Genomic DNA, 15,657 nt, shown 5'->3' on the forward strand with positions numbered 1-15,657 from the left:
GAACTACTTGCTTTTATTTCCTAATCCAGATGTTTTTCCTCCACAGGAACTACAAAGTTCGGGTAAAAATCAGGTCTTTGTGGGTGGTAGCAACAGGATTTGATGTAGAGCACACACTCTGGAAGCTGACCAAAAATGGGGTCAAAACTGAGCTTTCAGATCCCTAGTTGTACTGATAAAAATCATTTAGTTTCATTATCTGTAAAATAAAGATAATATATATTGTTAGCATAAATGTGAAGGTTAGAATTAATGTTTATATGCCAGACCTTTTATAGGTTACTTAATTTAACACTGGCATCTTCCTTTATAGTTGTATTCTTCTAAACCGTAGATTCATTAGACATTGCACCCTAAGACCTCTTCACCAATATATGACACAGATTACATACTACTATATATATGTGTGGTTTTAGTAAACTGTCCTGAGACAGCCTTTGAACTGATACTCTTGGATATTTGGAGAAAACAAGTTAATTTAACAAGAAGAGCTCTCAGAGTGTTTGCTTACAGACAGGCTGTGTGAGAGGATAGTTTTCAAAGCTGCCTTTGAGTTGCCAGTGCCTGGCATTTCCTGCACGCTGGCCTTGAGGCTGGACATGAATCTGACTTCCTAGTAGAAATGATACAGCTTCCTTGACAAAGTCCAGCTGTTTATACTAGAGACTAGAAATTTTTTCCATTTATATGCAGGGACAAATGTTCTGGAAATGACTGCAAAGAAAATCGGGCGGGGTGGGGCGCGGGGGACAAAAGGTTGCTCTAGGATCCACACAGCAAGCAACAGAAGGAGGAATATATTTGGAGAGTTTTGTGTTTTTATTCCTTTTAGACATTTCTGCTTGTTCTTTTTTTTTTTTAATTTTTTTTTTTGTCTTTTTGCCATTTTCTTGGGCCGCTCCCACGGCATATGGAGGTTCCCAGGCTAGGGGTCCAATTGGAGCTGTAGCTGCCAGCCTACACCACAGCCACAGCAACGCGCGATCCGAGCTGCGTCTGCAACCTACACCACAGCTCACGGCAACGCTGGATCGTTAACCCACTGAGCAAGGGCAGGGACCGAACCCGCAACCTCCTGGTTCCTAGTCGGATTCGTTAACCACTGCGCCACGACGGGAACTCCTGCTTGTTCTTTACTATGAAAGATTTGCCACCTAACATGTAAGAAAGTAGCCCTTTTAAGTGGGTGGCCTGCTTGGTGCCTTAAACTTTGCAAAACGTTGGTTTACTGGAAAGCGTCTGAAAAACAGTTCCATGATTCTGAGCAGCAGGAGGGCCCGCCTCCTGATGACGTCACGCCTGCGGATTGGCTGATGTTGGAGCTGAGGGCGCAGCTGGGGTTGAGCGGGAACCGAGGGTTGGCAGTCGCCATGACGGGTTCGCCAGCGCCGCGAGGCTCTGCGTTGCTCTGCTTGCCTCTACAGCGCTACCTGTTGCTGTTTCTCTTTTTGCATGGAACCCTGGCCAACAAACTTAACGTGCCTCAGGTGTTGCTACCCTTCAGCCGGGAGCCGGGCCGGGTGCCTTTCCTACTGGAGGCACAGCGGGGCTGCTATACTTGGTGAGGGGTCGGGGGATCCCAAGGATGGGAGAGGTTCAGTCAACGGAAGACATTCAGGAACGTTGCGGCCGCTCGGCCTGAAGGGCTTTTATCTGTAGGGGTGGGGGTGGGGTGTCCGTGGGGGCGGAGTGGCCAGCCCTTCCTGCTGTGGCCTGTCTTCCTTGTGTGGGCTATTTTCTGCTTATGTGTGGGTCCTTGTGGGGAGGGGAAGTCACTGTGTGGACAGCTCTCAGGGCACGAGGAAGGCTTGTGTTGGAGGTTTCAGGCATTGATGGTTACCCGATGTGGAGAACTTCCTCAGAGTTCCCCTCGTGGCTCAGCGGAAACAAATCTGACTAGCATCCGTGAGGACGGAGGTTAGATCCCTGGCCTTGCTCAGTGGGTTAAGGATCCGCCCTTGCCAGGGAGCTGTGGTGTAGGCCGGCAGCTCCAGCTCTGATTTGACCTCTAGCCTGGGAACCTCTGCTGCCCTGAAAAGATTAAAACAGAGTGAGAGGGATTTCCAAGGTCTGAGGAGATTTATTGAGGTGAGGAGCTAGAGAAGCTTAGAGAGGCCTAGGGTGTGAGAGTACTCCACAAAACTAAATGAGGTGGAGTTCTCAATGTAAAAACACAACTAATTGGAATTCCTGTTGTGGCTCAGCAGTAATGGATCCGACTAGTATCCATGAGGACTGGGATTCGATCCCTGGCCTCGCTCAGTGCGTTAAGGATCTGGTGTTGCTCTGTGGTGGTGTAGGTTGCAGATGCAGCTCGGATCTGGGTCTGACGTTATTGTGGCAGTGATGTAGGCCGGTAGCTGTAGCTCAGATTTGACCCCTCTTCTGGGAACTTCCATATGCCATTGGTGTGGCCCTAAAAAGCAAACAAACAAAAACCACAACTAAGTATGGCACAATTTACTACATTCCTTTTTTACAGTCTTCTGAAGTAAGTACTATTATATTATTTTCATTTTACAGATGAGGGTCCTGAGACCCAGACTCCATGAAGTGTAAATTTCTTGTAATATGACAAGATTCGTTTTGGGTGGAGATGAGAGGTGCCTGTAATATATGTTTCCCTTCTTCTATGAGAGTACCCTCTTGAAGCGTACACTCAGCTTTGGGATAATCAACTCCAAAGGGGAGGGGATGACTTTCTGACTGAGGATCATGAGGAAAGACATGATTATCCAGTGTGAGAAGATGCAATGTTAGGTTGTGTGGCTTCTTAAGGTGTAAGGGAACCTAACTGAAGTGGGCTCCAAGGTATCAGAGGATTCATTTTTTTTTTTTTTTTTTTTTTTGTCTTCTTGCCATTTCTTGAGCCGCTCCCTTGGCATATGGAGGTTCCCAGGCTCTGGGTCTAATCGGAGCTGTAGCTGCCAGCCTACACCACAGCCACAGCAACGCGGGATCTGAGCCGCGTCTGCAACCTACACCACAGCTCACGGCAACGCCAGATCCTTAACCCACTGAGCAAGGCCAGGGATCGAACCTGCAACCTCATGGTTCCTAGTCGGATTCGTTAACCACTGCGCCACGACGGGAACTCCCAGAGGATTCATTTTAATTGGCGTAGATTTCCCTATTCCATCACTTAAGAGAAGCACTAAGGTTTATCCAGAGTGTAAAAAGTTTACCCCTGGAGTTCCCTTCGTGGCTCAGTGGAAAAAAATCTGACTAGCCTCCATGAGGACACAGTTTTGATCCCTGGCCTTGATCAGTGGGTTAAGGATCCAGATTTGCCTTGAGCTATGGAGTAGGTCGCAGACTTGGCTCAGATCCCACGTTGCTATGGCTGTGGTGTAGGTCGGCAGCTATAGCTCTGATTCAACCCGTAGCCTGGGAACCTCCATATGCCTCGGATGCAGCCCTAAAAAGACAAAATATGCGCGTGCGTGTGCGCGCGCGCGCACACACACACACACACACAGAGGTATATTCCCTTATACCTCCTATTTTATGAGGAAGGGAATCAGGCTTATATGATGACCGAGTGTGATTCATTTCCTGAGAGGATGATGCAAGGCATCAATCTAGCATTGAAAGCTATTCCTGCCATCTATCCAAAAATAGTGATTTTTCAAATTGTAGTTTGAGTTGGACTCACACCTCATAATTAGGCAACATTTCCACTTTATTTGTGTGTGTGTGTGTGTGTGTCTTTTCTAGGGCCGGACCCGAGGCATATGGAGGTTCCCAGGCTAGGGGCTGAATTGGAGCTACAGCTGCCGGCCTACACCACGACCACAGCCACCACCACCGCCACAGCAACTCAGGATCCAACCCGCATCTGCAACCTACACCACTGCTTTCGGCAACACCATCCTTAACCCACTGAGCAAGGCCAGGGATTGAACCTGCAACATCATGGTTCCTAGTTGGATTCGTTAACCACTAAGCCACGACAGAAACTCCAACATTTCCACTTTAGATAGCAGCAGCCCACTTTCTAGAATTGGAGATTTATGGAGTATGAGAAAGCCAGGTCTCTCATTATTGGAAACACAAAACACAAGATCAATTCTATTTTTACATACTGAGGAAAGAATGTAACTTTTTTTTTTTTTTTTTTTTTTTTTTTTGCTATTTAGGGCCACACCTGGGGCACATGGAAGTTCCCAGGCTAGGGAATGAATCTGAGCTGTAGCTGCCTACAGCCACAGCCACAGCTACGCCAGGTCTGAGCCACATCAGTCTACACTGCAGCTTGAATGTAGCAATACCAGATTTTTATTTTTATTTTTATTTTTTTGTCTTTTTGCCATTTCTTGGGCAGCTCCCGCAGCATATGGGAGGTTCCCAGACTAGGGGTCTAATCCGAGCTGTAGCTGCCAGCCTACGCCAGAGCCACAGCAACGTGGGATCCAAGCTGCGTCTGCAACCTACAACACAGCTCATGGCAACGCTGGATCATTGACCCACTGAGCAAGGGCAGGGATGGAACCTGCAACCTCATGGTTCCTAGTCGGATTCATTAACCACTGAGCCACGACGGGAACTCCCATGCAATACCAGATCTTTTTTTTTTTTTTTTTTTTTTTGGTCTTTTTTGCCATTTTCTAGGGCCGCTCTCGTGGCATATGGAGGTTCCCAGGCTAGGGGTCAAATTGGAGCTGTAGCTGCCGGCCTATGCCAGAGCCACAGCAACGCTGGATCCAAGCCGTGTCTACAAACTACACTGCAGCTCACGGCAACACTGGATCCTTAACCCACTGAGCAAGGCCAGGGATGGAACCCACAACCTCATGGTTCCTAGTCGGGTTTGTTAACCACTGCGCCATGATGGGAACTCCCAATACCAGATCTTTAACCCACTGTTTGAGTCCAGGGATCGAACCCATATCTCATAGATATTTAACCTGCTGAGTCACTACATAAACTCCAGAATGTAATAATCTTATTTTAAATTTTTTTCTTTTTTTTGTCTTTTGAGGGCTGTACCAGCGACATATGGAGGTTCCCAGGCTAGGGGTCGAATTGGAGCTATAGCTGCTGGCCTACACCGCAGCCACAGCAACACCAGATCCTTAATGCACTAAGCAAGGCCAGGGATCAAACCTGCATCCTCATGGATGCTAATCAGATTCACTTCCGCTGAGCCAGGACAGGAATTCCTTATTTTAAATATTGAAGGAGGACTGTAACTTTGCCCAAGGGGTCACTGGAAAATGTTTTGATAAGTCTCTCCCACTTAAATCTTGTGTCCCTAAGCAATGTTTCTGCCTTAAAAAATAATTTAAGGAGTTCTCTTGTGGTTAAGGATCTAGGGGGTTAAGAATCTGGTGCTGTCACTTAGCGGCTCTGGTCACTACAGTGACATGGGTTCAATCCGTGTCCTGGGAACTTCCATATGCCTCAGGCACAGCCAAAAAAAAAAAAGAGTAAGAGAATCATTTATGTACACCTGGTAGTATGTAACATGGAAAAACTGTAGGAATGTGTTTCACCAAAAGTTAATTTTAATCCACATTCTTATTTCATACTCTTAAGTATTTTATTCTGGCAGGCATTCCACCCATCGTGATGCAGTAACTGTTGAACCTTTATATGAAAATGGCACCTCATGTTCCCAAAAAGCTGTGCTCATTGCGGAATCTACCCAACCAACACGCCTCAGCAGTATTATTCTTGCTCGAGAGATAGGTATGTTGAGAGAAAACACACCTTGTAACAGTTCATCTAGAGTAGAAGAATCTGGTATCTTTTATAGATGGTGAACACAAACATTGTTGCTTTCAAATGATGAGGTTAAAAAAAGGATTCCTGCAATATAAAACCTAATTGTGGCATCCTATTCTGTAACTTTTTTCTTTTTTTTTTTTTTTTTTTTTCCTTTTTGTATATCCTGTCCCTGGCATCATGCCTGATACAGATTGGAAATTCTGGTTGTTTGAATCAATGGAGACAGGAAGGAATTATATATCAAAACTGGCTTGAGTGTTAAAGTCTGAGGCTGGTCTTGAGTGAGGCCAAAGACAGTGTAAAAACTAGTCCTTCTTGGAGTTCCTGTCATGGCGCAGTGGAAACGAATCTGACTAGGAGCCGTGAGGTTGTGGGTTCGATCCATGGCCTCGCTCAGTGGGTTAAGGCTCTGGCGTTGCCATGAGCTGTGGTGTAGGCCGGCAGCTGTAGCTCCGATTCAACCCCTAGCGTGCATACCTCCATATGCAGGTGTGGCCCTAAAAAGACAAAAAAACAAAACAAAAACTAGTCCTTCTCAAAGATATGAACCTGTATCACTTGTATCAGCTTGTTAGAAATGTGAATTCCTAGGCCCCACTTTAGATCTGCTGTATCAGAATTTCTGGAATGGACCCAGGGATCCATGTCTCTAACAAGCTCACTAGGTGATTCTCATCCATAATAAAGTTTGGAATGCGCTGCACTAGTTTATTTTAGACTACAGCAGCTTAAGAAATACTATTTGTATCCAAAATATGATCAAGGTTCTTTGTATCCCTGAGTTTTTAGCACTTAATACTGTCATATTAATAGGCCAGAAATATCTTTATGTGTGGCTTTTAATTATTTTGATAAATTATATATCTCTATTACTAAAAAGAAATTCAGAATGTTTGGTATACCATATTTCATATAATTGAAGATACCATCTATTATAAAGCTCTTTTTAGGAGTTCCCACTTTGGTGCAGTGGGTTAAGGATCCAATATTCCCACAGCTGTGGCATAGCTTGCAGCTTCTGTTGGAATTTAATCCCTGGCCCGGCAACTTCCATATACCGAGGGTGTAACTGAAAAAGAGAAAAAAAAAGCTATTTTTAATGTACCACTAAGAAAGAACAATGATGCCAACTAAACTAAGACATCATCAGTTATAAGATAAAACCCAATTTCAGAGATGTTAAAATGTGAAAAAACGAGTGTCATAGAATCAACGAAATGTGATATGAGATCTCAAAGATGTGAAACTTTGAGGACCATGTCGTGCAGGATGCAGTTACAATGGATAGAGAAGGAAGGTTACCAAGGTCAGGAAAGCATTCTTTGGTCACATATGCTATTTTATTTCATTTTATTTATTTATTTATTATTTTTTTGTCTTTTGTCCTTTTAGGGCCACACCCATGGCATATGGAGTTTCCCAGGCTAGGGGTCTAATCAGAGCTACAGCTGCCAGCCTCCACCACAGCCACAGCAACACCAGATCCAAGCCGCATCTTCGACCTATACCACAGCTCCTGGCAACGCCAGATCCTTAACCCACTGAGCAAGGCCAGGGATTGAACCCGAAACCTCAGGGTTCCTAGTCTTTTGGATTCATTTCCGCTGTGCCACGACAGGAACTCCACATAGCTATTTTAATATAATTACTCTTAACTACATAAATTCATTCTGATAGCCAGAGATTCATTCACACGATTGCTAGGAAAAATGTCAAATCTAGCTCTCAGCTTAGTTTCATCTGACTTGTTAATATTCCAAAGTCTTTTAAATTAGCTTTCCCGGTTTTGCTGTTAATACAATTGTGTACATAGATGTACAATTGTGTACATAGACTCCCCATGATGAATGACAGTCTTAGTGTCCTACCAGGTGCCTTCTTACCTGAATGGGAACTGGCATGCTGAAATGGGAGGTGGAGGAAGGGACATTTTGAAAGAAAGAGCATGCCTAAGAGAAATTGTTCATTTGTTTGACAAATATGTTTGAATTGCTTACCAACTATAAAGCATCTGTAAAGGTAAAAAGATTTAAATACGCCATTGGTCTTTAGGTGCTTAGAATTTTGTTTATGATGTTTTTGGTGACAGTGTAGTAAAGAAATTTAATGGCTATGACAGAGAGAAGAGAGGCGAAAGATGAGGCAGCCGTGTTCTATTTGGTAAGAGTGCTAGATGTCTTTTGATTGTTTTATTTTGACTAGGTGTTATCTCCATTTGATAAAAGCTTTAAAGAATATAAAGGCGTTCCCGTCGTGGCTCAGTGGTAACGAACTGGCCTAGTATCCATGAGGACTCGGGTTCAATCCCTGGCCTTGCTCAGTGGGTTAAGGATCCATGAGCTGTGGTGTAGGTCACAGTTGCAACTCAGATCCCGCAGTGTTTCTGTGGCTGTGGTGTAGGTTACATAGTGAAAACTAAATCGCTAATCTCATTTCTCCAAGAGACAACTGTTTTTCTGTCTCCTTCCAGAGGTAGTCTATGGGTATATGAATATGCCTTTTTGTAGTGGACTATACATTTTCTTTTCTATTTTTTCTTTTTTGGCTGCGTCTGCAGCATGCAGAAGCTCCTGGGCCAGGGATGAAACTTGTGCCACAGCAGTGACAACACCGGATCCTTAACCCACTGAGCGACCAGATAACTCCAAGATTTTCAACCTTAGGTACAGGACAGATAGATGATTTCAGGTTAAAAAAAATCTCCAGTGGAGGATGAAAGAAGAGTTTGGACAACCGGATGATTTTGGTGGAGAGAATAAAATGGGGTGATCAGTACATTTTGCCCTGTACTCAGTATGTGGTTAATATTCATAAAATACTTAGATGATTTGCTGAAGTGGATTGTAATCATATAATCAAGAGGAGTTGATTTGAAAGCTAGGATAAATATGAGAATCAGGGCAGGCAGGAAATATTTATTATTTCTGCTCCCTCTTTTTTTGTCTCTGGCTCTATGTCCCTTTGCTTCTCTTAGTCTTGGCTTCATTCTCATTTTTTTTCTACATCATTCTTCGTCTTCCTGGATCAACTCTCCTCCGTCTCATTAATTTTTCTTCTTTACTGTATGAACCTGAAGTAATATGGACATGTAAATAAGAATATTCATTGTATTATTAATAGTTTTTTGTTCTTCTCATCTTCAAAAGCAGCTAAGTTAAATGTTTGATACTTCTAATTAACCTAAATTTACTTATGAATCAGACAGTGTATTTTTTTTTTCTTTATGATCAATGACCTGTATTGAAAAGCTTTCTGCTGTTGAAGCAGTCAGATATGGGTAGGCATTGTGTGCACAAAGATTTCCGTATTATTTATTTAAGGTCACAGCTGCTTCTGTTCTGCCACTGCCCTGCACATTTCTCAACAGAAGATAGGAATTTAATTTCCCATTTAATCAATGCTATATTATCCAGTGACCAATTATCTAGTGTATATTTAGGTTTTTTGGGGTTTTTTTGTTTTGTTTTGTTTTGTTTTGTTTTTTGTCCGCACCCACAGCATATGGAGCTTCCCACGCTAGGGGTCAATTCAGAGCTACAGCTGCCTGCCTACACCACAACCACAGGAACGTAGGCTCTGAGCCATGTTTGCGACCTACACCACAGCTCCCTTAACCCACTGAGGGAGGCCAGGGATCAAACCCGCAACCTCATGGTTCCTAGTCAGATTTGTTTACCACTGAGCCACGACAAGAACTCCCTAGTGTATATTATTTAAGCTCACCCTTCCTTCCTTTGCCATCACTGGAACACTTCCTTAATGGTATATCTTATTAGCAGATCCTGTGAGATTTCAAGTTCTCTTGGCTCCTGTCCATAGACCTCATATCTTGGTCTTCAATTTTTTTAATTTCAGGTTTTGTTCTTAAGCTAAATGTTAATCAAGTAGAAGATGGATTTCATTTCATTTTTATTTTATTTATTTATTATTTTGTCTTTTTACGGCCACACCCGAGGCACATGGAAGTTCCCAGGCTAGGGGTCGAATCAGAGCTGTAGCTGCTGGCCTACGCCACAGCCACACCAACAGTAACATCAGATCCCAGCAGCTTGCACCACCGAAGTTTGCAGCAATGCATTATCCTTTAACCCACTGATTGAGTCCAGGGATAAAACCCACATCTTCATGGATACTAGTCGGACTCTTAACCCACTGAACCACAACAGGAACTCCTAAAACATTTTTTTAAATTATTCAACGAATTTATTACATTTATATTTGTACAATGATCATCACAATCCAATTTTATGAGATTTCCATCCCACAACCCCAAGTGCATCCCCCCACCCCCTGAACTGTCTCTTTTGGGAACCATAAGTTTTTCAAAGTCTGTGAGTCAGTATCTGTTCTGCAAAGAAGTTCATTCTGTCCTTTTTTCAAATTCCACATGTCAGTGAAAGAATTTGATGTTGGTGTCTCATTGTGACTGACTTCACTTAGCATGATAATTTCTAGGTCCATCCATGTTGCTAAAAATGCCTGTATTTTGTTCCTTTTAATGGCTGAGTAATATTCCATTGTGTATGTGTACCACATCTTCTTGATCCATTTAGGTTGTTTCCACATCTTCTTGGACATTTAGGTTGTTTCCACATCTTGACTATTGAAAATAGTACTGCAATGAACATTGGAGTACATGTCTTTCGAGTCATGGTTTTCTCTGAATAGATGCCCAGGAGTGGGATTGCTGGATCAAATGTAGTTCTATTTTGAGTTTTCTGAGGAATCTCCATACTGTTTTCCACAGTGGTTGCACCAGTTTACAATCCCACCAACAGTGTACTAGGGTTCCTTTTCCCCATCCCCTCTCCAGCACTTATTGTTTGTAGACTTTTTGATGATGGCCATTCTGGCTGGTGTAAGGTGGTATCTCATAGTGGTTTTGATTTGCATTTCTCTAATATAAAACATTTTATTTAAAAAATTTAGATTTACAGAAGAGATGCAAGGACAGTACAAAGATTTCCCAAGTATCCTTTCCCAGTTTCCCCTAATGTTCTGCTATTGTTCTTTTTCTGCTCTAAGATCCAGTCCGAGATAGCACATTGGACTAAATTAAATTTTCACGTTTCCTTAGTCTCCTCTGATCTGTGATCATTTCTCAGCCTTGCATGATCTTGACAGTTTTTTTAATAAGTTTTCAGGAAGAAAACTGCAGAGGTGAAGTCTTCTTATTACATTATATCATGGGGTACATGATATCAACATGAATTATCACTAGTGGTTTTAAACTTGAGCACTTGGTTAAGCTAGTGCCTATCAGGTTTTCTTCACTGTAAAGTCACCATTTTTCTCTTTCTGTATGCTAGTCATTAAAAATGACCACTATGTTCAGCCAACATTCAAAGAAAGAGAAATTAATCTTCACCTCCTGGAGGGAGGTATGTTGAATAATTTGTGGGCATACATTAAAAACCACCACAGTAACTAATAAATACTTGGGGGATGTGAGTTCCCATTGTGGCTCAGTGGTAATTAACCTGACTAGTATCCATGAGAACACATGTTTGATCCCTGGTCTCAATCAGTATGTTAAAGGATCCAGCATTGCCATGAGCTGTGGTGTAGGTCACAGATGTGGCATGGATCCCGAGTTGCTGTGGCTGTGGAGTATGCCTGTAGCTACAGCTCCAATTGGATCTCTAGCCTGGGGACTTCCATATGCCACAGGTGCAGCCCTAAAAAGACCAAAAAAAAAAAAAAATGGGGGGGATATATTTTGATATATCCTGTTTCTCTTAAAAGTTTCACCCACTAGTTTTTGCATTTATCTGTGAATCTTGCCTGTAGCAATATTACTGTGGAGTTTGATGGTGATTTACTATTTCCCTAATTCCTTCCATACTTTTTTTTTGCTTTTGGCCACACCCCCAGTATATGGAGGTTCCCAGGCTAGGGGTCCAGTTGGAGCTATAGCTGCCAGCCTACACCACCGTTATAGCAACTCGGGATTCGAGCCGCGTCTGTGGCCTACACCTCAGCTCACAGCAACACCAGATCCTTTAACCCACTGAGCAAGGCAAGGGATCGAACCCCAAACCTCTTGTTTCCTAGTCGGATTCATTTCCTCTGCGCCACGACGCAAACTTCTTTCCACACTTATTAATAGCACTTTTCTGCTAGAAATATGTTATAAATAACTTCTTATTTATTCATTCATTATATATGTGTGGACTCTTGGATATTTGTTTTATTTTTGTTTTACATAAATACTCTCATAATTTATTTTGTTACTCCAGTTTTTTTAACTTTAGCCATTGGGAGCTTTTTCGGGTTGGCTCCTGTGTCCTTTGGGCTTGCCTCTGTCCTAATTAATTAAGTAATTAATTTTAATACTTCCTTCCATCTTAGAACTACAAGATGAACCAGGCCCCTCTTGTGTTTTCCCTGCCCAGTCATTTCTTCAAAGAGTCTTGGTTCCTTTTGTTAGAGAACTATATTTAGAAACCAAGATCCGGGTGCTAGTGTGTCCATGCTGCTAGAATGTCTTTGCTTCTGGGCCGTCTCAGTAAACAAGTGCTAGGAAATATATGAATGTATACTAACCAATGTATATAGACATATCTATATTTTTTGTATCTATCATATATATTAAAAATGAACTCATACTGATATCTTTGGTTCTAATCCTGCACCTCAGGGCAACTTCTTTCTCTGATCGTGAGAAACCTGACACTCATTATCTACAATATATTTACTTATATGTTGAGCTCTATAATTAATTCAATTTTTGTTTCCTATAAGAGTATAGCTTTTCCAGAAATAGCATATTTTGATGCTTCCTGGCCTTTTTTGAGGGACATTTACATATATATCTGATTCACATTCTCCTTTGATCCAAAAACTCCATAAAAGGACCTATTGTAGCTCAGAATCCAACTGGTATCCACGAGGACATGGGTTTGATCCCTGGCCTTACTCAGTGGGTCAGGGATCTGGCATTGCCATGAGCTGTAGTGTAGGTCACAGATCCTGCTCAGATCCTGTGTTGCTCTGGCTGTGGCTGTGGCATAGACCAGAAGTTGTAGCTCTGATTCAACCCCTAGCCTGGGAACTTCCATATGACAGGGGTGTGGCCCTAAAAATTGAAAAGCAAAAAGCAAAACAAACAAACAAATATATATATATGTATCTGATCCATAGCTAGGGACAGAGTTTACCCCTGATGTCTGTTGGTATTGCAGTGATAGTTACTCTGCTTTTTGTTTCTCACAGATTAAATTAAAACTATAATGTATAGTTATAGCAACAGAATGGGGCAGCTACATAGGCAGTTCTCTAACACATGGTAAATGTGACAGGTGGAATTATAGTTAAAAGACAGAACAAAATAATTTTTTTCAACCTCACTTAATTCTGTACTGTTTCAATCTGTGTTTATTATTTCATTATGTCTATATTGACTAGTTGGGTCTAATGCATGGTTCTCAGGCTTTTTAATCTCACAGTCCAGAAAAAAAAAATTGAAAGAAATAAAATGAGGAGTTCCTGTCGTGGCTCAGTGGTTAACAAATCCGACTAGGAACCATAAGGTTGCAGGTTCGATCCCTGGCCTTGCTCAGTGGGTTAAAGATCTAGCGTTGCTGTGAGCTGTGGTGTAGTTCGCAGAGCGCGGTTCGGATCTGGCATTGGTGTGGCGTAGGCTGGCAGCTACAGCTCCAATTAGATCCCTAGCCTGGGAACCTCCATGTGCCATGGATGTGGCCCTAGAAAAGACAAAAAAAAAAAAAAAAAAAAAAAGACAAAAAGACAAAAACAAAACAAAAAAAGGATAAATAAATACAATTTAAAAAAAATCTACTCTAGGAGTTACCGTCGTGGCGCAGTGGTTAACGAATAATAAATAAATAAATTTTAAAAAATAATTAAAAAATCTACTCTTACCACAATTTCATATAAGAAAAAGTATTTTAACCATTCAAGAGTAATATAGAATGTAAGAATAAAGTATTTTCCTTTAAAGTGAATACAATTTTATTAGTTTTAAAATTCCTATTTTTCTCATTTTTTCCATGGATGAATGAACACACCACTGTAGGTCAGTGTTTGGGAACCACTGGCCTAGTATCTCTTTTTGTAAACAGGTTGAAAGGAACTGTTACAGCCTTTCCTTTTCTTAATATTTAGAATAAGCTCCTGAGCGTGTGAGACATTTAATAGAGCCATGACCTATTGAATTAAATTCTCAGTTTTTGGGTTTATTGTAGTGACTGACCATGAACTGCGCTGTGATGTAAAGGTTGATATAATTGACAGCATTGAAATTATATCTCGAACCCGGGAACTCTATGTAGATGATTCACCACTGGAACTGATGGTGAGGGCCTTGGATGCCAAAGGTAAAGAACGTCAGAGGATTCAACAAAATTTGTGTTTAGCACTGGGAAACAGCGTCTTTAGAGATTAAAGTTGATTGGAAATATTATTTTCTCATATGAAGTTCATGTATAAGAGGAATTAACTCTGAGTGTGGTTTCATATATTAACTATATCCTTTTATTAAAATTTCCTACTATATTTAATTGTTGCTTACCTCAGAAGTTTCCTTTAACATCCAAATTCTGGGAGTTGCTGCTGTGGCTTGACTCAGTTGATGGTGTCTCTGCACCAACAGGACGAATGTTCGATCCCTAACCCGGCACAGTGTGTTAAAGGATCTGGCATTACTGCAGCTACAGCATAGGTCACAACTACAACTCAAATCTGATCCCTGGCCTGGGAACTCCATATACCACAGGACAGACAAAAAAAGAAAGAAAGAAAAAAAGAAAGAAAATTCAAATTCTGCCACCAAGATCCTGCTAATGATCCCTAGATCAGCAATTAAGAACATTTTTGGGGCACTCCCTGGTGGCTCAGCAGGTTAAGGATCTGGTGTTGTCACTGCTGAAGTGAGGGTTCGATCCCTGGCCTGGGAACTTACACATGCCATAGGTCACAGCTATGACCCCACGTTTTTTGGAAATTATTACTAGCTCTGTTTTGATTAGTCTACTTTTTTTTTTTCTTTTTAGGGCCCCATCTAAACCATATGGAAGTTTCCAGGCTAGGGGTCGAATCAGAGCTGCGGCTGCTGGCCATAGCCACAGCCACAGCCAGGCCAGATCTGAGCCACATCTGTGACCTATGCCACAGCTTGCAGCAATGCTGATACTTAACCCACTGAGCAAGGCCAGGGATTGAACTCACATCCACATGGATACTAATCGGGTTCTTAACTCGCTGAGCTACAAAAAGAACTTCAGTCTACTTTTTTCTTTTTTCTTTTTTGCATACCCCGTGACATATTGGGCTGGGGATTGAACTTGTGTCCTGGCTCTGCAGAGACATCACCTATCCCATTGTGCGGCAGTGGGAACTCCTTGATCTGCTTTCCATATGCCAGGAGAATTAAATGTAAACCTATGAAAAGATTTTATAATGTTAAAACCTTTATCTTTCTTGAGACTGATTTTATTTTGCTATACATCATACTAATGTTGTAATATGTAAAAAACATTTACATGCATTGCTTTTTGTAATTGTTTAGTGAAGACTGAGCTTTTTAATCTGAAAAATGAATGTATTAGAAGTATTCAAATCTAGTTTTTATAAATTTTTTTTTTTTTTTTTGTCTTTTGCTATTTCTTTGGGCCGCTTCTGCGGCATATGGAGGTTCCCAGGCTAGGGGTCCAATCAGAGCTGTAGCTGCCGGCCTACACCAGAGCCACAGCAATGCGGGATCCGAGCCGTGTCTGCCACCTACACCACAGCTCATGGCAATACCGTATCCTTAACACACTAAGCAAGGTCAGGGATCGAACCCGCAACCTCCTGGTTCCTAGTTGGATTCATTAACCTCTGAGCCACGATGGGAACTCCTAGTTTTTATAAAAATTTTTGCTGAAGGGACCAGGATTTAGGGATACCTCTCAACCCAAAGGTAGA

At 41.9% G+C, this 15,657-nt stretch overlaps 1 protein-coding gene across 1 annotated transcript in view; it reads left to right on the forward strand.

Annotated features, from left to right (window-relative positions):
- Positions 1,027-15,657, forward strand: part of NUP210L (nucleoporin 210 like) — a 123,223-nt gene continuing 108,592 nt past the window's right edge. The window contains exons 1-3 of the mRNA XM_021089795.1: positions 1,027-1,561; positions 5,555-5,691; positions 13,938-14,069. Coding sequence (XP_020945454.1) covers positions 1,314-1,561; positions 5,555-5,691; positions 13,938-14,069 — 517 coding nt within the window. The 5' untranslated portion in view covers positions 1,027-1,313. The remainder of the gene's footprint in view (positions 1,562-5,554; positions 5,692-13,937; positions 14,070-15,657) is intronic.

Source organism: Sus scrofa, chromosome 4 (assembly GCF_000003025.6).
Source record: "Sus scrofa isolate TJ Tabasco breed Duroc chromosome 4, Sscrofa11.1, whole genome shotgun sequence".
Lineage (NCBI taxonomy): Eukaryota > Metazoa > Chordata > Mammalia > Artiodactyla > Suidae > Sus > Sus scrofa.